The sequence below is a fragment of the Mizuhopecten yessoensis genome, unplaced genomic scaffold (genome assembly GCF_002113885.1).
Source record: "Mizuhopecten yessoensis strain PY_sf001 unplaced genomic scaffold, ASM211388v2 scaffold7685, whole genome shotgun sequence".
In the NCBI taxonomy this organism is placed as follows: domain Eukaryota; kingdom Metazoa; phylum Mollusca; class Bivalvia; order Pectinida; family Pectinidae; genus Mizuhopecten; species Mizuhopecten yessoensis.
The window spans coordinates 208,423-233,349 of record NW_018407171.1 but is presented as its reverse complement, the minus strand read 5'-3'; the positions used below and the strand labels follow the sequence as shown (position 1 = coordinate 233,349).

The window sequence follows — 24,927 nt, the reverse complement described above, 5'->3', positions numbered from 1 at the left end:
GAACGCCGATCTACGCGCAGTGGAATCGCAAGCATCGCCGTAACAACACTTTTTTCCTGCAATCTCACGGCGCTCTGGGAAATTTAACAACGCCATGCAATCGCAGTGCCATTGCGGCTAGGTATTAGTTTTAACATCCCCCAACTGAACACTTGGCTAGACATTTAGCTTTGTTGGATGATCACCAAAGGAAAGACACAAAAGTAGTCTCTAAACAGATTAGGAGTGTCAATCGACACTGGTCACTGTTGTTGAATGCTTAAAAAATCTTTGAACAACATCTTCTCAATAACCAAAAGACCCTGTGTGATAACATTTGGGCAGTATTATACTGGGATAAATGACCTCACCTGACTTTCAAGGTCACTTGGGTCAAATGTGATAAAATCTTAGAAAAGATCTTCTGCATAACCAAAGGTCCAGGATGATATATATTACCAGTAGCATGCTGGGGTAAAGGGTATCAACGTTTGTATGAATAAATGACTTTGACCGCCTGTCAAGGTCATTTTGGGTCAAATGTATTGAAATTTTTGAACAACATTTTCTCAAAATCTAAAGAACTCTGGGTAATGATATCTGGCCAGTGGCATGCTGGGATGAATCAATAACCATATCTGACATTCAAGGTCACTGGGGTCAAATATGTTTAAATCTTCCAAAAACTGAATAGGGTGAGGATATTTGGCTAGTAACATGCTTGGATGAAGGGATACCAAGTCTGAATGACCTCAACCCACTCTCAAAGTCACAGGGGTCAACTGTTTAAAAATCAATTTCTTCTTAACAACCACAATCCAGAGGACGTTGTTATTTACCCTATTGCTTAATTTAGCCAAAAGGCCTGGTGTCTGGAGCAATTCTGTTGTTTACAACAATAATGTAATTACAATACTTTTTTAAATATCGTGATAATTCTTTTAAATGGCAGTTCAAAGCCCTCTAGGGGAAAGTGTCATTATAAATACTATACACTAGTGCCAGATGTAAGGGAGGGGTGTGTCGCTCAATCACGTATAAGAACTCTGCCAGATGTTTCTGTTATCAATCGAGTGATGAAAATACCAAATTACAGAGCGATCTGATGTACAACATACAAGCGGTGTGTACTCACCTCCCCACACTTTGCACTCATTCTCAAAAACAAGAACAGATAAGAAGTTTACACACTTCAATATTGATGGCTGGTATTTTATCTAGCCACTTTCCTACATGTATGTTTGGCTATTTATAGGCCGTACCTTTAATAGTAAAATAAAACTAAAGGAAACTGTTCATAACATTTAGAAAAGTTATTTATGGGCCTACATTTCTTACATGTACATGACTATGTGTAATAAACCAGATGAACTCATGCATGTTATAAATTCATCCAAACTACTCAAAATTCATGTTCTGTATAATGTGCGCATTATAATATATAAAAAATAAAAAAACAGTTTGTCATATCTGCTGTAGAACCCTGGTTTAGAGTTACAGCTAAATGGTCTGATTATGATCAAATGTAACGACAACAATCCTAATATAGTGTAATTAACTGATGAGTATACTAAATTAGACAACAATCCTAATATAGTGTAATTAACTGATGAGTATACTAAATTAGACAACAATCCTAATATAGTGTAATTAACTGATGAGTATACTAAATTAGACAAAGTTTGACACTTTCATGGTTTTAGCTCACCTGGCCCAAAGGGCCAAGTGAGCTTATGGCATGGTGCAGCGTCCGTTGTCCATCCGGCGTCCAGCGTCCGTCCGGCGTCAACTTTTTACTTTAAACAACTTCTTCTCAGTAACCAAAAGGCCTAGGGTGATGATATATGGCCAGAAGCATGCTTTGATGAAGGGCTACCAAGTTTGTTCAAATAAGCGACCTTCATCCATTTTCAAGGTCACATGGGTCAAATATGTTAAAATCTTTACACAACTTCTTCTGAATAACCAAGAGGCATAGGATGATGATATTTGGCCAGGAACATGCTGGGATGAAGGGCTACCAAGTTTGTTCAAATGAATGACCTTCATCCAATTTCAAGGTCACATGGGTCATATATGTTAAAATCTTTAAACAACTTCTTCTGAATAACCAATAGGCCTACAGTGATGATATTTGGCCAGTAACATGCTTGGATGAAGGGCTACCAAGTTTGTTCAAAGAAATGACCTTGACTTATATTCAAGGTCACAGAGGGCAAATATCTTTAAAACATTTAAACAACTTCTTCTGAATAACCAATAGGCCTACGGTGATGATATTTGGCCAGTAACATGCTTGGATGAAGGGCTACCAAGTTTGTTCAAATGAATGACCTTCATCCATTTTCAAGGTCACATGGGTCAAATATGTTAAAATCTTTAAACAACTTCTTCTGAATAACCAAGAGGCATAGGATGATGATATTTGGCCAGTAACATGCTGGGATGAAGGGCTACCAAGTTTGTTCAAATAAATGACCTTGACTTATATTCAAGGTCACAGAGGGCAAATATGTTTAAAACCTTTCAACAACTTCTTCTGAAAAAACAATAGGCCTAGGGTGATGATATTTGGCTAGTAGCATGCTGGGATGAAGAGCTACAAAAGTTTGTTCAAATGAATGACCTTCATTTTTTCAGGGTCACAGGGGTCAAATATGTTTTTAACCTTTAAACAACTTCTTCTGAATAACCAAGAGGCCTAGTATAATGCCAGTAACATGCTGGAATGAAGGACTACTAAGTTTGTTCAAATGAATGACCTTGACATATATATTCAAGGTCACAGGGGTCAAATATGTTTAAAACCATTGAATGACTTCTTCTTAATAAGCAAAAGACCCAAGAGTGATGATATTTGGCCATTAACATGCTGGGATAAAGGACTACCAAGTGAATGACCTTCACCCATATTCAAGGTCACAGTGGTCAATATATGTTTAAATCTTTGAATGATTTGTTCTATATAACCAAAAGGTCCAGGGTAATGATATTTTGCCAGATGCATGCTGTGTTGGAAGACTATAAACTCTGTTCAACCTAATGTCCATGTTCGACATTCAAGGTCACAGGCGTCATATGTTTAAATCCTTAAATAGGTTCTTATGAATCAAACACTGATATTCTGCCTGTAGCTGTATTTTAGTCCACTTTTAAGATTACAAGTGTGAGATTAATACCAGGTGAGCGATGCAGGCCCATTGGGCCTCTTGTTTAGTTAGCAGGAACATTTACAAAAGTGTAGTACTTCTGCTGAAATTGTGTTTGTCATAATTTGTTGACTAATGATTATATCCAGTGATATCATTCTCCTACATGAATAGTCTTTTTAGGTCACCTGAGCTTTGTTCAAGTGACCTATTCTAATCGCTTTCCGTCCGTCATCGTGCGTAAACTTTTTACATTTTCAACTACTTCTCAAGAACCAATAGATGGAATTTTTTCAAACTTGGTCAGAATCATCCTTGGTAGATGAGGCTACAAAATTGTAAAATTGGGATTTCTACCCCAACCCCAGGGGCCAGGGCGGGGCCCCAAAAGGAAAATTAACCAATAGTTCAAAAATCTTCTTTTTCAGACTCAGAGGTACTACACTCATTTTCTCTGCATGGAAAGAAAGATCATCAGGGGCTTTACTTAAATTGTAAATTTCAGGACCCCCGAGCTATCCGTTCTCCCTTGGGCAGGGGGTAAAGTTTACGATAGTTTATATAGGGAAATAACACTTTTGGGTATATTTTGACAACTTTCTGTAGGAAATTATTTTTACTTGGTGAGAATTATCCTTGGAGGAAGATGGTTTCAAATTGTAAAATTGAGATTCCTACCCCAACCCCTGGGGCCAGGGCAGGGCCTCAAAGGGAAAATTAACCAATATTTCAAAAATCTTCTCCAGACTCAGTGTACTACATTCATTTTCTCTACATGAAAAGAAAGATCATCAGGGGCTTTACTTAAATTGTAAATTTCAGGACCCCCGAGCTATCCGTTATCCCTTGGGGAGGGGGTAAAGTTTACTATAGTTTATATAGGGAAATAACACTTTTGGGTATATTTTGACAACTTTCTGTAGGAAATTATTTTTACTTAGTGAGAATTATCCTTGGAGGAAGATTGTTTCAAATTGTGAAATTGAGATTCCTACCCCAACCCCTGGGGCCAGGGCGGGGCCTCAAAGGGAAAATTAAACTAATATTTCCAAATTTTTCTCCTCCAGACTCAGTGTACTACATTCATTTTCTCTGCATGAAAAGAAAATCTTCAGGGGCTTTATTTAAATTGTAAATTTCAGAACCCCCGAGCTATCCGTTCCCCCTTGGGGAGGGGGTAAAGTTTACTATAGTTTATATAGGGAAATAACTCTTTTGGATATATTTTTTATCCATTTTCAGCAGAAAATTACTCAAACTTTGTCAGAATCATCTTTGGTGAATGAGAGTATTACTTTGTAAAATTGGGATTCCTGCCCCATCCCCAGGGGCTAGGGCGGGGCCCCAAAGGGAACATTTACCAATATTTTCAAATTCTTATCCTTTGATGACATGACAAGTATTGTATTTCACTTAGTTTACATGCTGATTTCCACATCACATCTAAACAATAAAATAAAGCTACCAGTACCTATGATATTACTCAGGTGACTGCTAAGGCCCTTGGGCCTCTTGTTTATATTGGTTTGGTATATTGCGCATGCTTGGCTGTATTCTAATAATACTCATGGGGATCAGTACAATTGTCAAGGTGCTTTAGCTTCCAGCTTTAACTCTATAACATCCTTCAATAATTATTTACTGTTTGGAAGTCCCTCCCACATACTTCCCTTAAAATCTGTGGATGTTACTTCTATCACACTGTTATATTTCATATACACAACCAAGTTTCATTTTTTTTTTTTTTTATTCAAAATTTAGGCCATTGGCCAATCAGTATACAATGCATATTATTAGCTCACCTGCCCAAAGGGCAAGTGAGCTTATGTTATGGTGCGGCGTCCGTCGTCTGTCCGTCCGTCCGGCGTCCGTCTGTCCGGCGTCAACTTTTTACTTTAAACAACTTCTTCTCAATAACCAAAAGGCCCAGGGTACTGATATTAGGCCTGTGGCATGCTGGGATGAAGGGCTACAAAGTTTGTTCAAATAAATGACCTTGACCCACTTTCAAGGTCACAGGGGTCAAATATGTTAAAATCTTCTTCTCAATAACCGAAAGGCCCAGGGTACTTATATTGGGCCTGTAGCATGCTAAGATGAAGGGCTACCAAGTTTGTTCAATTGAATGACCTTGACCCACTTTCAAGGTCACCGGGGTCAGATGTCTTAAAATCTTCAAACAACTTCTCCTCAATAACCAAAAGGCCCAGGGTACTTATATTAAGCCTGTAGCATGCTGGGATGAAGGGCTACCAAGTTTGTTCGAATGAATGACCTTGACCAACTTTCAAGGTTACATGGGTCAAATGTCGTAAAATCTTCATACAACTTCTTCTCAATAACCAAAAGGCCCAGGGTACTGATATTAGGCCTGTGGCATGCTGGGATGAAGGGCTACCAAGTTTGTTCAAATGAATGACCTTGACCAACTTTCAAGGTTACATGGGTCAAATGTCGTAAAATCTTCATACAACTTCTTCTCAATAACCAAAAGGCCCAGGGTACTTATATTGGGCCTGTAGCATGCTGGGATGAAGGACTATCAAGTTTGTTCAACTGAATGACCTTGACCAATTTTCAAGATCACATAGGTCAAATGTCGTAAAATCTTCAAGCGACTTCTTTTCAATAAGCAAAATTCCTATGCCAGAGAATCGCGATCAACTTACAACATTATGTTTCGACATCTCGGTGCGTTTCCCCATACTATTACGAAAATGTAGTTGTTCAATTTAAGGTCCGTTCCATGTAAGTTCTGATTTCAAATCGCCTATTGTTCGACAATCAAGGTGAGAGGTGTCATATGTTTAAATCTTTTAATAGGTTCTTATGAAATCTTAAGATTACAAGTGTTAGATTAATAACAGGTGAGCGATGCAGGCCTATTGGGCCTCTTGTTTACGTTATGGGCTGATAACATACATTTTTAAGCCAATGAAAATGCTTGTTACTAGAAAGATTAAATTATACACAAATCATGGACAATGTACAGAGAATGAAGACAATCTTGTTCCATTATAATACACTTAATTTGTTTGCCTCGTAGATGAATTTTCCTAGAAACAATTCTTTAATATTATGGACACTCAATAACTGAACGACTTTAAACACAGATGTTTTTTTCCAATAATAGCTTTTGATAAAACGGGATCTGAGATTTTGGAATTCTACCAATTACAAGCAGCATGGAATCTAAAAGAAAATGAATATTTAATGAATGTTCAAGTAACTAATCAGGACATGTGCATATTCATAATGGAAAAAGCTCACAACATTTGGGGAAATTCAAAATATACATCTGTAGGAACTGTCCTATTGAAAACGTTAAAAGATACCTGGAAATGATCCTGAGTCTGGTTCAGCTTTTCAAATCACCAATATAAGCCACTAATATGTATTTACATGCATCCATCACTCCTTGTACAAGGTCTTAGTTAGAGTGTGGTTTACATGTTCACAACTATCACCTCTTGTACAAGGTCTTAGTTAGAGTGTGGTTTACATGTTCACAACTATCACCTCTTGTAAGAGTTTGTGTTGACTCCTTCTAGGGTAAAAAACAAGGTCACATTTAGTATAAATAGAATTCTAGTGTGACAGCTCTACAGGTTTGAGGTTGCGCAAGTCCATGTTTGGATCGCTTCTGTAAATAAAATATTTGACTTCGTTGACCCCTAACTACATGTAGCTTTTCTGAACACTTAAAATTGTGAGGGTATTAATGTTGTCTGTGATGCCTTTGCTGATATGAATGAAACTTTATACAAGTTTAGTATTCGGAATTCGGAAAATAAGCAGTTTGAAAGCATGAAGGCGTGCAACTTGTAGAGGCATTCATATCACAGACACTGTCTAGTTTAGGTTTCTCTTGATTCTCTCGACACCCACTTGAACATTTTTGTGTGTATTTATTATATTATTTACAAAGACTGTCCTCCCAAAACTTACATTTTCTCATGTGTTATAGGAACAAATCTATAGTACAATGTACAGAGTATGTACTAATTATACTGATAAGGCATTCAGGAGGTTCTCATTACCATAATGTAGATCGAGTCACAGAATCTGGAAAATTGATGGAGTAAGACAACATACAATAGTTTTTGTTTTGGAGTATTTCAAAAAAGTTTGAAAAATAAGAAATGAAGGCAGTCAGAAGTTTCCCTCTAATCGTCAATGAGAATGATCTTGTACAATATTATCTGCTGGATGAACACATTTTTTGCACTGCTTTGCAGGGTTCATTGAGGAGAGTCTAATCTTTCATCATTTAAAACATTTGTGGAATTCAATGCCCCACTGCTTTATCCTAGCAGATCAATGGTGTACACACATGCTGACTTACCCTACACAGTGATCAGAAATACAGCATAAAATTTAACAGCTCTGACTGTGCTGGGCTACATCTCAAAACATTTCACACTTAACTTTTCCTTAATATTTTTTATTGCCATGGATATATTTACTTTTTCATACATAAACTCATCAACATACATATAAACAAACAAAAAGTATTACAGATTTTTTTCAATCATAAAATGGATGTGGCAGACATATACACTACATGCTGTTAACTTTGGAAATAATGAAAATGCCATACACTGTGGCATCAATACATAAAGACACAGGGGCAAAATCAGAAGTCAAAATTCAGGGGCAAAATCAGAAGTCAAAGTTCAGGGGCAAAATCAGAAGTCAAAGTTCAGGGGCAAAATCAGAAGTCAACGTTCAAAAAAAGGGTGGAAGGCAGCACCAAAATTAAAATGAATATCTGAAAACAGGACTTTGACACTATAGACTTGCTGACCATAGACTTTCTGACCATAGACTTGCTGACCATAGACTTGCTAACCCTAGACTTGCTGACCATAGACTTGCTAACCCTAGACTTGCTGACCATAGAATTGCTGACCGTAGACTTGCTGACCCTAGACTGGCTGACCCTAGACTTGCTGCCCATAGACTTGCTAACCCTAGACTTGATGACCCTAGACTTGTTGACCCTAGACTTGCTGACCCTAGACTTGCTGACCATAGACTTGCTGACCGTAGACTTGCTGACCCTAGACTTGCTAACCCTAGACTTGTTGACCCTAGACTTGCTGACCCTAGACTTGCTGACCATATACTTGCTGACCCTAGACTTGCTGACCCTAGACTTGCTGACCATAGACTTGCTGACCATAGACTTGCTGACCCTAGACTTGCTAACCCTAGACTTGTTGACCCTAGACTTGCTGACCCTAGACTTGCTGACCCTAGACTTGCTGACCCTAGACTTGCTGACCCTAGACTTGCTGACCCTAGACTTGCTGACCCTAGACTTGCTGACCCTAGACTTGCTGACCCTAGACTTGCTGACCCTAGACTTGCTGACCCTAGACTTGCTGACCCTAGACTTGTTGACCCTAGACTTGCTGACCCTAGACTTGCTGACCATAGACTTGCTGACCCTAGACTTGCTGACCCTAGACTTGCTGACCCTAGACTTGCTGACCATAGACTTGCTGACCCTAGACTTGCTGACCCTAGACTTGCTGACCCTAGACTTGCTGACCATAGACTTGCTGACCCTAGACTTGCTGACCCTAGACTTGCTGACCCTAGACTTGCTGACCATAGACTTGCTGACCCTAGACTTGCTGACCCTAGACTTGCTGACCCTAGACTTGCTGACCATAGACTTGCTGACCCTAGACTTGCTGACCCTAGACTTGCTGACCCTAGACTTGCTGACCCTAGACTTGCTGACCCTAGACTTGCTGACCCTAGACTTGCTGACCCTAGACTTGCTGACCATAGACTTGCTGCAGGTCTGTTATGTTCTTTTTCAAAAGAAAGGTGTTTTATGTTATAAACATTTACACGCAATTCTGTATCACTACCTGCTTTCTGTAAGATTCACAGAAGTTAGAGATATTATCTGGTGTTACTAGTATTGTGGTTTAGTGTGTTAGAGATATTATCTGGTGTTACTAGTATTGTGGTTTAGTGTGTGTTCCTGTTGGCTGGAGGATCACTAGTACACTAATTGTATAATATATACATATATACACACAGGAAATGATGTATGTATATATATACAGATTGTATGTACACTGTAAGTGTACCAGAAATATCACATTTACATGTTGTATCCTATTGTCTGAGTGATCAGTCTATATGGTATATACCAGAAAACAATAATAATGTTGTAATGTTGTTTTGTGTTATAAATAAAAATTAGTGCCATTATTTTTCGCTTGACATCAGTTATCATCTGCTAACAGTAAGAAGGAGGGAAATACAAATCCTTATTACTACAGGGGATGGGATATTATACTGACACATAGAGAAATACAAGTCCTTACTACAGGGGGATGGGATATTATACTGACACACAGAGAAATACAAATCCTTACTACAGACGGATGGGATATTATACTGACACAGAAAAATACAAATCCTTACTACAGGGGGATGGGATATTATACCGACATATAGAGAAATACAAATCCTTACTACAGACGGATGGGATATTATGCTGACACAGAGAAATACAAATCCTTCCTACAGGGGGAGGGGGTATTATACTGACACACAGAGAAATTCAAATCCTTACTACAGGGAGATGGGATATTATACTGACACATAGAGAAATACAAATCTTTACTACAGACGGATGGGATATTATGCTGACACAGAAAAATACAAATCCGTACTACAGGGGGATGGGATATTATACTGACATACAGAGAAATACAAATCCTTACTACATGGGGATGGGATATTATACCGCCATATAGAGAAATACAAATCTTTACTACAGACGGATGGGATATTATGCTGACACAGAAAAATACAAATCCTTACTACAGGCAGATTGGATATTATACTGACACACAGAGAAAAACAAATCCTTACTACAGGGGGAGGGGGGATTATACTGACACACAGAGAAATTCAAATCCTTACTACAGACGGATGGGATATTATACTGACACAGAGAAAGACAAATCCTTACTACAGACGGATGGGATATTATGCTGACACAGAAAAATACAAATCCTTACTACAGGCAGATGGGGTATTATACTGACACACAGAGAAAAACAAATCCTTACTACAGGGGGAGGGGGTATTATACTGACACACAGAGAAATTCAAATCCTTACTACAGACGGATGGGATATTATGCTGACACAGAAAAATACAAATCCTTACTACAGGCAGATTGGATATTATACTGACACACAGAGAAATACTAATCCTTACTACAGGGGGATGGGATATTATACTGACGCACAGAGAAATACAAATCCTTTCTACAGGCGGATGGGATATTACACTGACTCATAGAGAAATACAAATCCTTTCTACAGGGGGATGGGATATTATACCGCCATATAGAGAAATACAAATCTTTACTACAGGCAGATGGGATATTATACGGACACACAGAGAAATACAAATCCTTAATACAGGCAGATGGGATATTATACTGACACACACAGAAATACAAATCCTTACTACATGGGATGAGATATTATACTGACACAGAGAAATACAAATCCTTCCTACAGGGGGAGGGGGTATTATACTGACACACAGAGAAATTCAAATCCTTACTACAGACGGATGGGTTATTATACTGACACAGAAAAATACAAATCCGTACTACAGGGGGATGGGATATTATGCTGACACAGAAAAATACAAATCCTGACTACAGGGGGATGGGATATTATACAGACATATAGAGAAATACAAATCCTTACTACAGGCAGATTGGATATTATACTGACACACAGAGACATACAAATCCTTTCTACAGGCGGATGGGATATTACACTGACTCATAGAGAAATACAAATCCTTTCTACAGGCAGATGGGATATTATACGGACACACAGAGAAATACAAATCCTTTCTACAGGCAGATGGGATATCATACTGACACACAGAGAAATACAAATCCTCTCTACAGGCGGATGGGATATTACACTGACTCATAGAGAAATACAAATCCTTTCTACAGGCGGATGGGATATTACACTGACACATAGAGAAATACAAATCCTTTCTACAGGCAGATGGGATATTATACGGACACACAGAGAAATACAAATCCTCTCTACAGGCGGATGGGATATTACACTGACTCATAGAGAAATACAAATCCTTTCTACAGGCAGATGGGATATTATACTGACACACAGAGAAAAACAAATCCTTACTACAGGGGGAGGGGGGATTATACTGACACACAGAGAAATTCAAATCCTTACTACAGGGAGATGGGATATTATACTGACACACAGAGACATACAAATCCTTTCTACAGGCGGATGGGATATTACACTGACACTACAGGGGGATGGGATATTATGCTGACACAGAAAAATACAAATCCGTACTACAGGGGGATGGGATATTATGCTGACACAGAGAAATACAAATCCTTAATACAGGCAGATGGGATATTATACTGACACACAGAGAAATACAAATCCTTTCTACAGGCGGATGGGATATTACACTGACACATAGAGAAATACAAATCCTTTCTACAGAAGGTTTTTGTGGTATTTTGGAACACAAATATCAGTGAATATGGTTATGATTGCAAGCTTTGTGGCAGTCAAATATTTCATTCTATTCTTCAAATTTTGAAAATTGTCTAATTATTCTTCAGACCTTGGTAAATTTGTGTGTTTTTATGCAGAACTTGATACATTTTGTGTGTTTTTATGCAGAACTTGATACCTTTTGTGTGTTTTTATGTAGAACTTGATTCATTTTGTGTGTTTTTATGCAGAACTTGATACATTTTGTGTGTTATTATGCAGAACTTAATACATTTTGTGTGTTTTTATATAGAACTTGATACATTTTGTGTGTTTTTATACAGAACTTGATACATTTTGTGTGTTTTTATGCAGAACTTGATACATTTTGTGTGTTTTTATTCAGAACTTGATACATTTGTGTGTTTTTATACAGAACTTGATACATTTTGTGTGTTTTTATTCAGAACTTGATACATTTGTGTGTTTTTATACAGAACTTGATACATTTTGTTTGTTTTTATACAGACCTTGATACATTTTGTGCGTTTTTATATAGAACTTGTTACATTTTGTGTGTTTTTATACAGAACTTGATTCATTTTGTGTGTTTTTATACAGAACTTGATACATTTTATGTGTTTTTATACAGAACTTGATACATTTTGTGTGTTTTTATTCAGAACTTGATCATTTTGTGTGTTTTTATGCGGAACTTGATACATTTTGTGTGTTTTCATATAGAACTTGATACATTTTGTGTGTTTTTATACAGACCTTGATACATTTTGTGTGTTTTTATATATAACTTGTTACATTTTGTGTGTTTTTATACAGAACTTGTTACATTTTGTGTGTTTTCATATAGAACTTGATACATTTTGTGTGTTTTTATACGGACCTTGATACATTTTGTGTGTTTTTATATATAACTTGTTACATTTTGTGTGTTTTTATACAGAACTTGATACATTTTGTGTCTTTTTATGCAGAACTTGATACATTTTGTGTGTTATTATGCAGAACTTAATACATTTTGTGTGTTTTTATATAGAACTTGATACATTTTGTGTGTTTTTATACAGACCTTGATACATTTTGTGTGTTTTTATATAGAACTTGTTACATTTTGTGTGTTTTTATACAGAACTTGATACATTTTGTGTGTTTTTATACAGACCTTGATACATTTTGTGTTGGTATTGCAGAGATACCCATAACATGGAACACAAGCCCCTCCCAAAGGAGCCAGACAGCAAAGAGGAGAGGAAGAAGGTCAAGACACCGAAGAGTAAGATTTTATGTATCCCCCTACAGATTTATGGGGATTCTCTTTCCCATCCTTGTAACTGGATAGGAAGAGAAATAGATCATACATACATTGTATGTTGAACCAATAGATATCATACTTTTTAGCCCACCACCAACAGATTGTGGGCTCTTCATATTGCCCTGTTTCTGTGGTTCCATTGTCCATCGTACTCCATCTGTTGTCCGTCTTTCAGGTTGGGCATTCAAATTGCGACTGCAGCAATGCAGCCATCTTGGATTTTGACAAGTATTTTACCACAATTTCTCAAGAATATGTGGAAAGATATTTTTCAAACTGCATACAGACTTCCCTTTTTGTTTTGAATCATATTTAATATGGACAGTTAACAAAGAAAACATTGTAATTTTTCTTCAAAGGAATTCCTTTTCAGAGGTGTCAGAACAACAATCCATCCCCGGCCACTTTGGGGGTAAGACAGAGAATTATAATCCTCATTGGAATGTTTTGAGGACTTGGTTGAAAAATTAAGAATTGTATCTTCAAGTTGAGATCTTTTTGTGTCATCTTCAAAATGGGGAAAGATTCTATATGTAGTTACATAGAGATGAACCAGATGTTAGTTATATACTGAAGTAGGACGGTCACCCTACAACAAAGCTTGTGTTGTATTGAGGTGTGTCCTATTTTAGTTTGTTCATGCTAAATGCAAATTCATTCAGCAGGTCATGTTTGGATACTTTTTACTTTTGTGAAGATTTTGTAGTTTCTAGTTGTACGTATACTTGTACCATAAGATGCAACCAATTATGTACCAAGAAGTTGAGATTCAGAAAACCGTCAAATCTCAGCTGGGTGACCCTATTTCCTGCCTAAAGTCTTGATGTCACACACTTGTCTTTGTTATACATAGTTGGAATATACTTTATATACCTTGTATATTTTATAAAACATTGTTCAAAAGGAATTAAAAGGAATATTTACCTGTTACCATATCGCTGCAACCATGTCTGTACTTCGCGGGGCGGCCATGTCTGTACTTGGCCGGGCATCTCGTCAACTGGCCTCACAGGAAGTCAAAGTTTATGAACGTTAATTGTACACCTACTATAGAAACACTCATGTAGTGTGATTCATGAGACATCCTGTTTGGAATTATGGGTAATAGGGTTGAAGGGGATGAGGAAAGAATGATACAAGCATTATAGAGATGAGGATGAAAACACTCCCTCGGAATCATACATGTGAAAGGCTTTCTCCATAGCAGGTTGACCAATGGTCTGACTTTGTGGAACCCTGGACTTGTATCACATCAATGTCAGAAAGGACAGGATTTGGTTATGATCATTAACTTTCAGGAGAGGATATTATTGTGATTTGAAGAAGTTCATCTTTGTAGTTCAATAATTCTATAATGTATGGAAGCTAGGTTTTTCCACACATTTTTGTCTTGGAATCTTTACACAGTTTTGGATTGTTACTGAGGATCGTTATTGTTGGATTAAGTGGAAAGAGTGTTAGGACAAAATCACACAGGACTGTATAATACAGTAGTGTAAACATCACACCCTTCAGATTTTCTCAGGCAATTAGAATCTGATAATGTCTTCATGGAAGCGATCAAGTGGTGGCTCTGGTCAAGGTTCAAGGTCAAGTGGCTCTAGTCAAGGTTCAAGGTCAAGTGGTTCTGGTCAGGGGTCAAGGTCAAGTGGCTCAGGTCAGGGGTCATGGCAGTCTGCCCTGACCAGTACTTTACGCAGGATGAGTGGCGGACACAAGGGTTGGTATTTCTGTTTTCCAAATCCCTCTCAACGATTTAAATATTACTTTAAATCATATCACATTTACCAAACTATCAGATATATAGAATGATGATTTTTTTTCGATTTCTTTAGCAGGGAATTAACAACTCTTTATTGGTTCACAGGTAGTAAGGTAGCCAGACTCAAAGACATGGAGAAACCAGTGATTTCACCACCCTCTAACTTTGAACACACAGTCCATGTTGGCTTTGATTCCCACACCGGGGAGTTTACAGTAGGTTTATAATGTCATTTAGTACTTTTAAATAGGATGATATTACATATAGGTACGTCCTTGAGAGTACAGAGAAATTCTAATATTTGTGTAGTAACATTATAGATCTAATACTCACGGACAGGAAATGTGCCACTTCAAACTGAACTCATAAATAAAGGATGCATATGTATGTCGTGTGATAAAAGGCCCTTTCCAGGTATCATTTGATTATAAGGTTAGTGGAATATACTGCAGACTGACATCATGTTCCTAATGACTCAGTCATAATATATGCTGGCTTTGACTTCTTCAGACAACAATACATCTATTCAAATAAATTAATTTTAGTTAAACATTTTTTGCTGATTAAGTAATGCAATGCTGGCTATATGTACATGTAAAGTCTACACCATTGTGGGTTAGTAGGACAGACTATAGTGAACAGCAATATCATTCACTTTACATTAGTAGGACAGACTATAGTAAACGGAAATATCATTCAGTTTACATTAGTAGGACAGACTATAATAAACAGCAATATTATTCACTTTACATTAGTAGGACAGACAATAGTAAACAGAAATATCATTCACTTTACATTAGTAGGACAGACTATATTAAACAGCAATATCATTCACTTTACATTAGAAGGACAGACTATAGTAAACAGTAATATCATTCACTTTACGTTAGTAGGACAGACTATAGTAAACAGCAATATCATTCACTTTACATTAGTAGAACAGACTATAGTAAACAGTAATATCATTCACTTTACGTTAGTAGGACAGACTATAGTAAACAGCAATATCATTCACTTTACATTCGTAGGACAGACTATAGTAAACAGTAATATCATTCACTTTACGTTAGTAGGACAGACTATAGTAAACAGCAATATCATTCACTTTACATTAGTAGGATAGACTATAGTAAACAGCAATATCATTCACTTTACATTCGTAGGACAGACTATAGTAAACAGTAATATCATTTACTTTACATTAGTAGGACAGACTATAGTAAACAGTAATATCATTTACTTTACATTAGTAGGACAGACTATAGTAAACAGAAATATCATTCTCTTTACATTAGTAGGACAGACTATAATAAACAGCAATATTATCCACTTTACATTAGTAGGACAGACTATAGTAAACGGAAATATCATTCAGTTTACATTAGTAGGACAGACTATAATAAACAGCAATATTATCCACTTTACATTAGTAGGACAGACTATAGTAAACGGAAATATCATTCACTTTACATTAGTAGGACAGACTATATTAAACAGCAATATCATTCACTTTACATTAGAAGGACAGACTATAGTAAACAGAAATATCATTCACTTTACATTAGTAGGACAGACTATATTAAACAGCAATATCATTCACTTTACATTAGAAGGACAGACTATAGTAAACAGAAATATCATTCACTTTACATTAGAAGGACAGACTATAGTAAACAGAAATATCATTCACTTTACATTAGAAGGACAGACTATAATAAACAGTAATATCATTCACTTTACATTAGTAGGACAGACTATAATAAACAGCAATATTATCCACTTTACATTAGTAGGACAGACTATAGTAAACGGAAATATCATTCACTTTACATTAGTAGGACAGACTATAGTAAACGGAAATATCATTCAGTTTACATTAGTAGGACAGACTATAATAAACAGCAATATTATCCACTTTACATTAGTAGGACAGACTATAGTAAACAGAAATATCATTCACTTTACATTAGAAGGACAGACTATAATAAACAGTAATATCATTCACTTTACATTAGTAGGACAGACAATAGTAAACAGTAATATCATTCACTTTACATTAGTAGGTCAGACTATAGTAAACAGCAATATCATTCACTTTACATTAGAAGGACAGACTATAATAAACAGTAATATCATTCACTTTACATTAGTAGGACAGACTATAATAAACAGCAATATTATTCACTTTACATTAGTAGGACAGACTATAGTAAACAGCAATATCATTCACTTTACATTCACAATTAAAAGTGAAATGAAGATAGAAAAAAATGACTGTCAATTCAATAACAAATCAAAGTAAACCTAGTGGAAAATAAAATTTGTGTAATAAAATTTATTTTTAAGAACTTAAACAGTGAATTTAAACTTTGTGTGAAAGGAATTCTATTGTAAATGCAACAATATAGCAAGTGTCCAGCTCCAGCCATTATTGTAAGGTCTGGTTAGAGACTAAGGATGGGGAGTACCAGCAAGTGTCCAGGCCCAGCCATTATTGTAAGGTCTGGTTAGAGACTAAGGATGGGGAGTACCAGCAAGTGTCCAGCTCCAGCCATTATTGTAAGGTCTGGTTAGAGACTAAGGATGGGGAGTACCAGCAAGTGTCCAGCTCCAGCCATTATTGTAAGGTCTGGTTAGAGACTAAGGATGGGGAGTACCAGCAAGTGTCCAGCTCCAGCCATTATTGTAAGGTCTGGTTAGAGACTAAGGATGGGGAGTACCAGCAAGTGTCCAGCTCCAGCCATTATTGTAAGGTCTGGTTAGAGACTAAGGATGGGGAGTACCAGCAAGTGTCCAGCTCCAGCCATTATTGTAAGGTCTGGTTAGAGACTAAGGATGGGGAGTACCAGCAAGTGTCCAGCTCCAGCCATTATTGTAAGGTCTGGTTAGAGACTAAGGATGGGGAGTACCAGCAAGTGTCCAGCTCCAGCCATTATTGTAAGGTCTGGTTAGAGACTAAGGATGGGGAGTACCAGCAAGTGTCCAGCTCCAGCCATTATTGTAAGGTCTGGTTAGAGACTAAGGATGGGGAGTACCAGCAAGTGTCCAGCTCCAGCCATTATTGTAAGGTCTGGTTAGAGACTAAGGATGGGGAGTACCATCAAGTGTCCAGCTCCAGCCATTATTGTAAGGTCTGGTTAGAGACTAAGGATGGGGAGTACCAGCAAGTGTCCAGCTCCAGCCATTATTGTAAGGTCTGGTTAGAGACTAAGGATGGGGAGTACCAGCAAGTGTCCAGCTCCAGCCATTATTGTAAGGTCTGGTTAGAGACTAAGGATGGGGAGTACCAGCAAGTGTCCAGCTCCAGCCATTATTGTAAGGTCTGGTTAGAGACTAAGGATGGGGAGTACCAGCAAGTGTCCAGCTCCAGCCATTATTGTAAGGTCTGGTTAGAGACTAAGGATGGGGAGTACCAGCAAGTGTCCAGCTCCAGCCATTATTGTAAGGTCTGGTTAGAGACTAAGGATGGGGAGTACCAGCAAGTGTCCAGCTCCAGCCATTATTGTAAGGTCTGGTTAGAGACTAAGGATGGGGAGTACCAGCAAGTGTCCAGCTCCAGCCATTATTGTAAGGTCTGGTTAGAGACTAAGGATGGGGAGTACCAGCAAGTGTCCAGCTCCAGCCATTATTGTAAGGTCTGGTTAGAGACTAAGGATGGGGAGTACCAGCAAGTGTCCAGCTCCAGCCATTATTGTAAGGTCTGGTTAGAGACTAAGGATGGGGAGTACCAGCAAGTGTCCAGCTCCAGCCATTATTGTAAGGTCTGGTTAGAGACTAAGGATGGGGAGTACCAGCAAGTGTCCAGCTCCAGCCATTATTGTAAGGTCTGGTTAGAGACTAAGGATGGGGAGTACCAGCAAGTGTCCAGCTCCAGCCATTATTGTAAGGTCTGGTTAGAGACTAAGGATGGGGAGTACCAGCAAGTGTCCAGCTCCAGCCATTATTGTAAGGTCTGGTTAGAGACTAAGGATGGGGAGTACCAGCAAGTGTCCAGCTCCAGCCATTATTGTAAGGTCTGGTTAGAGACTAAGGATGGGGAGTACCAGCAAGTGTCCAGCTCCAGCCATTATTGTAAGGTCTGGTTAGAGACTAAGGATGGGGAGTACCAGCAAGTGTCCAGCTCCAGCCATTATTGTAAGGTCTGGTTAGAGACTAAGGATGGGGAGTACCAGCAAGTGTCCAGCTCCAGCCATTATTGTAAGGTCTGGTTAGAGACTAAGGATGGGGAGTACCAGCAAGTGTCCAGCTCCAGCCATTATTGTAAGGTCTGGTTAGAGACTAAGGATGGGGAGTACCAGCAAGTGTCCAGCTCCAGCCATTATTGTAAGGTCTGGTTAGAGACTAAGGATGGGGAGTACCAGCAAGTGTCCAGCTCCAGCCATTATTGTAAGGTCTGGTTAGAGACTAAGGATGGGGAGTACCAGCAAGTGTCCAGCTCCAGCCATTATTGTAAGGTCTGGTTAGAGACTAAGGATGGGGAGTACCAGCAAGTGTCCAGCTCCAGCCATTATTGTAAGGTCTGGTTAGAGACTAAGGATGGGGAGTACCAGCAAGTGTCCAGCTCCAGCCATTATTGTAAGGTCTGGTTAGAGACTAAGGATGGGGAGTACCAGCAAGTGTCCAGGCCCAGCCATTATTGTAAGGTCTGGTTAGAGACTAAGGATGGGGAGTACCAGTTAAAGGACTGGAGCTTACACATACTGTATAAACATATACTAGTTGGGTATTTATAGGTGCAGGTCACTTATTTGAGCCATTTTTAAGCTGTCAAATAAATGCTGTAGAAATTAAAAGCTGCATAAGATGTCAATCAAGTCTTACAGAGTTGTAACCTAAAATGAATTGTAACCTATAATGAATTGTAACCTATGATAAATTGTAACCTATAATGAATTGTAACCTATAATGAATTGTAACCTATAATGATTTGTAGCCTATAATGAATTGTAGCCTATAATGAATTTCAGGGCATGCCTGAGTTGTAACCTATAATTTGGTGGTAATTTCAGGGCATGCCTGAGTTTTAACCTCTAATTTGGTGGTAATTTCAGGGCATGCCTGAGTTGTAACCTCTAATTTGGTGGTAATTTCAGGGCATGCCTGAGTTGTAACCTATAGTCTGGTGGTAATTTCAGGGCATGCCTGAGTTGTAACCTCTAATTTGGTGGTAATTTCAGGGCATGCCTGAGTTGTAACCTCTAATTTGGTGGTAATTTCAGGGCATGCCTGAGTTGTAACCTATAATTGTGTGGTAATTTCAGGGCATGCCTGAGTTGTAACCTATAATTTGGTGGTAATTTCAGGGCATGCCTGAATCATGGGCAAAACTGCTGTCCAATTCCAACATATCCATCACAGAGCAGAAGAAAAACCCACAGGCTGTGTTGGATGTCCTCAACTACTACGAGACCTCGACAAAGACAGAGGAGTCACGTCACAAGTACATGACCAACATCAAACCACCAAGTATGTAAACAAAATTATGGGGGATCGTATTTGACCCATGCTGCATGCACAATTTCACAAAGATTCCCCACTCTCCTCTGCTTCAAAAACTGATAAACACAAACCCATTGAAGCAGACAATAACCTCTCCCCCACTTATCCCCACTCCAAACAGAAAACGATATCACTCGCCGTCACTCCTAACAATAGTTATCTCTCCATTGATGACCAAAACTCATCCCCACTCCAAAAGATAATAAGCTGTTCCCTGTTTGCTCTTGTTTATCTGTCTCAACATCCACAGAAGATAATAATTTTCCCAAACACTTATTAAAAGACACATCTCTCCCCTTCTCACCCTCACTACCTTTACATGATAAGGTGATTGCTCTCCTACTCACCCTCAATACAGAAGACAATGATTTCTCCCCTGCTCCCCCTCGATACAGAGAAGATGATTTCTCCCCTGCTCACCGTCATTACAGAAAAAGGAAATTTCTCCCCTGCTCCCCCTCAATACAGAAAAAGCGATTTCTCCCTGCTCAACCTCAATTCAGAAAAAGCAATTTCTCCCCTGCTCCCCCTCAATACAGAAAAAGCAATTTCTCCCCTGCTCCCCCTCGATACAGAGAAGATGATTTCTCCCCTGCAATTTCTCCCCTGCTCTCCCGCAATACAGAAAAAGTGTTTTCTCCCCTGCTCACCCTCAATTCAGAAAAATCAATTTCTCCCCTGCTCCCCCTCGATACAGAGATAATGATTTCTCCCCTGCTCCAGCTCGTTACAGAGAAGGTGATTTCTCCCCTGCTCACCCTCAATACAGAAAAAGCAATTTTTCCCCTCAATACAGAAAAAGTGATTTCTCCCCTGCTCACCCTCAATTCAGAAAAAGCAATTTCTCCTCTGCTCCCCCTCAATAAAGAAAAAACAATTTCTCCCCTGCTCACCCTTAATACAGAGAAGATGATTTCTCTCCCTCAATACAGAAAAAGCAATTTCTCCTCTGCTCCCCCTTGATACAGAGAAGATGATTTCTCTCCTGCTCCCCCTCGATACAGAGAAGGTGATTTCTCCCCTGCTCACCTTCAATACAGAAAACAATGATTTCTCCCCTGCTTACCCTCAATACAGAAGAAAATTATTTCTGCCCACTTGCCCAAACTCCAAAGATGTTTATATTTCCAATGCTTCCCCTCAATACAGAAGGCAATGATTTCTCCCCCACTGACCCCAACTTTCAAAGATGTATAGGTCTCCCCTGCTTAACCTCAGTACACAAGACAATGATTCCCCCAACTCTAAAAGATGTATAGGTCTCCCCTGCTTAACCTCAGTACACAAGACAATGATTCTCCCCAACTCTAAAAGATGTATAGGTCTCCCCTGCTTAACCTCAGTACACAAGACAATGATTCCCCCAACTCTAAAAGATGTATAGGTCTCCCCTGCTTAACCTCAGTACACAAGACAATGATTCCCCCAACTCTAAAAGATGTATAGGTCTCCCCTGCTTAACCTCAGTACACAAGACAATGATTCCCCCAACTCTAAAAGATGTATAGGTCTCCCCTGCTTAACCTCAGTACACAAGACAATGATTCCCCCAACTCTAAAAGATGTATAGGTCTCCCCTGCTTAACCTCAGTACACAAGACAATGATTCCCCCAACTCTAAAAGATGTATAGGTCTCCCCTGCTTAACCTCGGTACACAAGACAATGATTCCCCCCAACTCTAAAAGATGTATAGGTCTCCCCTGCTTAACCTCAGTACACAAGACAATGATTCCCCCAACTCTAAAAGATGTATAGGTCTCCCCTGCTTAACCTCAGTACACAAGACAATGATTCCCCCAACTCTAAAAGATGTATAGGTCTCCCCTGCTTAACCTCAGTACACAAGACAATGATTCCCCCAACTCCAAAAGATGTATAGGTCTCCCCTGCTTAACCTCAGTACACAAGACAATGATTCCCCCAACTCCAAAAGATGTATAGGTCTCCCCTGCTTAACCTCAGTACACAAGACAATGATTCTCCCCAACTCTAAAAGATGTATAGGTCTCCCCTGCTTAACCTCGGTACACAAGACAATGATTCTCCCCAACTCCAAAAGATGTATAGGTCTCCCCTGCTTAACCTCAGTACACAAGACAATGATTCTCCCCAACTCCAAAAGATGTATAGGTCTCCCCTGCTTAACCTCAGTACACAAGACAATGATTCTCCCCAACTCCAAAAGATGTATAGGTCTCCCCTGCTTAACCTCAGTACACAAGACAATGATTCTCCCCAACTCCAAAAGATGTATAGGTCTCCCCTGCTTAACCTCAGTACACAAGACAATGATTCTCCCCAACTCCAAAAGATGTATAGGTCTCCCCTGCTTAACCTCAGTACACAAGACAATGATTCTCCCCAACTCCAAAAGATGTATAGGTCTCCCCTGCTTAACCTCAGTACACAAGACAATGATTCTCCCCAACTCCAAAAGTCTCCACAACTAGCCCTCATTACAGAGAAGGTGATCTCTCCCCTGCGCACCCTCATTACGGAGAAGGTGATCTCTCCCCTGCTCACCCTCACTATAGAAGATGACTCATTGTTGTGACTGGTCACATATAAACAGATGTGTTATACAATATACTGTGTAATAGGATTAGAGAATGTCAGTGTCATTATACACATTTGTGTGTAGTGATTTATGTTAAGGGAAAATGTTGGGATGCATGTGTGTATAAATAAAACTGACAGATTATTTATACTGTACTGATATTGTCTACTGTTAACACAATTACTGAAACAACTGGTGATGTTACAAGTATCTCTGTTATATAGTACCCAGTAACTGTAAAACTAAAACAACTGGTGATGTTATAAGTATCTCTGTTATAAAGTACCCAGTAACTGTAAAACTAAAACAACTGGTGATGTTATAAGTATCTCTGTTATAAAGGTACCCAGTAACTGTAAAACTAGAACGGGTTCCACATCTAAAATGTCCTTATTTCCTCTCTCAGGTACCCATTAACACTCTCTAGCATGACTATCTGTGTGGTACAATTGGTTCCCCATAATATAATATCCAGCACATACACAATACAACTTGGATAACTAATGAGATGTGGGAAAACCATCTATAAGAACATACTGGTACTGTCAAACTGCCAGCCTCCGATCTTTAGATATATTGATGTTTATTTTCCTACTGTTTTCAGGTGCAGACTCTATGCATAATGCCCTCTCAGAAAAACTCAACATTGTTGTTTCTATGGTAAGTGGTTTACCGTCACTCATCAACCCCCTATTCTGATTAAAGGAAGGTAATGATCAGCCTGTACATGTCTTCTGTTCATTATTAGTTAAAAAGTACATTGGAATAAAATTGCTTTCAAAGAAATACTTCTGGACTCATAGTCATATAACCATCTATTCTCACTCAAACTCAGATTATGTGCTCAACCTAATTTCTTAATTCAAATCAGTATGACATTTTTATAGAATCGGACATCATTTGAAGTTAACCCATGAAGCTTTGTCCCATCCTTAAATGACCTTTGCTCTGAACAGGACATTAAACAAAATCAATCCATATTGTGAAGCTAGGTACCATTTCTATGTTAAATGATCATGATCCTATCACAAGAACTTCCAAGTAACAAGATGGTTTGAGAACAAAGCTTGAGTTGAACATCCTAATACAGGTTAGCTTGAGTTGAACATCATAATACAGGGCCTGGGGTTAGGGTTAGGGTTAGGGTTAGCTTGAGTTGAACATCATAATACAGGGTAGCTTGAGTTGAACATCATAATACAGGGCCTGGGGTTAGGGTTAGGGTTAGCTTGAGTTGAACATCATAATACAGGTTAGCTTGAGTTGAACATCGTAATACAGGGCCTGGGGTTAAGGAAATTCTTAAAGCTGTGCTAGCAAGCTGAATGGAAATTTGCAAAAAATATTCATTCGTGCTATTTAACCTGTACTAAGAATATGAATCTTATATTGTTTCAACAGTTTAAGTATAATTTTGAAGTTTGATTTTACGAGACAAATTGTAAGTTAGAATTTAGATTTTACTAGCCTAAGTGTTTCATTTAACAAGTCTAAGTGTAAGTTTGAGTTTTTGAATTAACTTTCCTCAGTGTAAGTATACGTTTTTATTTTACTTGCCTGAGTGTTTCATTTAACAAGTCTAAGTGTAAGTTTAAGTTTTTATTGTACTTGCCTAAGTGTTTCATTTAAAAAGTCTAAGTGTAAGTTTAAGTTTTTATTGTACTTGCCTAAGTGTTTCATTTAACAAGTCTTAAGTTTAAGTTTGAGTTTTGATTTGAACTTGCCTATGTGTTTGATTTAACATGTCTTTGTGTTGTCACGAAGGTTAAGATTCATGACACTGTAATCCATACCCTGAATTTTAATTGTTTCAGCAGCCTCCTTCAAAACCAGAAAACTCGTCACCTCCCACACCAGATGATGTGGACGAGGAGGAAAATGATGCAGCTCCACCACCGATAGCTACTCGACCAGACAAAACAAAATCTATAGTAAGTGTCAGTAATATGTTGATGTAAGATTACAAATCTGGAATTATCTTTTACCAGTTAGCTTTGTCAGGTGAAGGTACATGTATGCATGGGTAATTCTGATACTAGTTGTTTCCAGCTTTGTCAGGTGAAGGTACATGTGTGCATGGGTAATTCTGATACTAGTTGTTTC

The 24,927-nt window shown here is 38.4% G+C and overlaps 1 protein-coding gene across 1 annotated transcript in view; it reads left to right on the top strand.

Annotated features, from left to right (window-relative positions):
- Nucleotides 1–24,927, top strand: part of LOC110454131 (serine/threonine-protein kinase PAK 2-like) — a 49,911-nt gene that overhangs the window by 6,624 nt on the left and 18,360 nt on the right. Inside the window, exons 3-8 of the mRNA XM_021503506.1 lie at nt 12,883–13,057; nt 14,538–14,724; nt 14,872–14,981; nt 20,070–20,232; nt 23,429–23,484; nt 24,639–24,755. Of these exons, the coding sequence (XP_021359181.1) occupies nt 12,883–13,057; nt 14,538–14,724; nt 14,872–14,981; nt 20,070–20,232; nt 23,429–23,484; nt 24,639–24,755 (808 nt within the window). The remainder of the gene's footprint in view (nt 1–12,882; nt 13,058–14,537; nt 14,725–14,871; nt 14,982–20,069; nt 20,233–23,428; nt 23,485–24,638; nt 24,756–24,927) is intronic.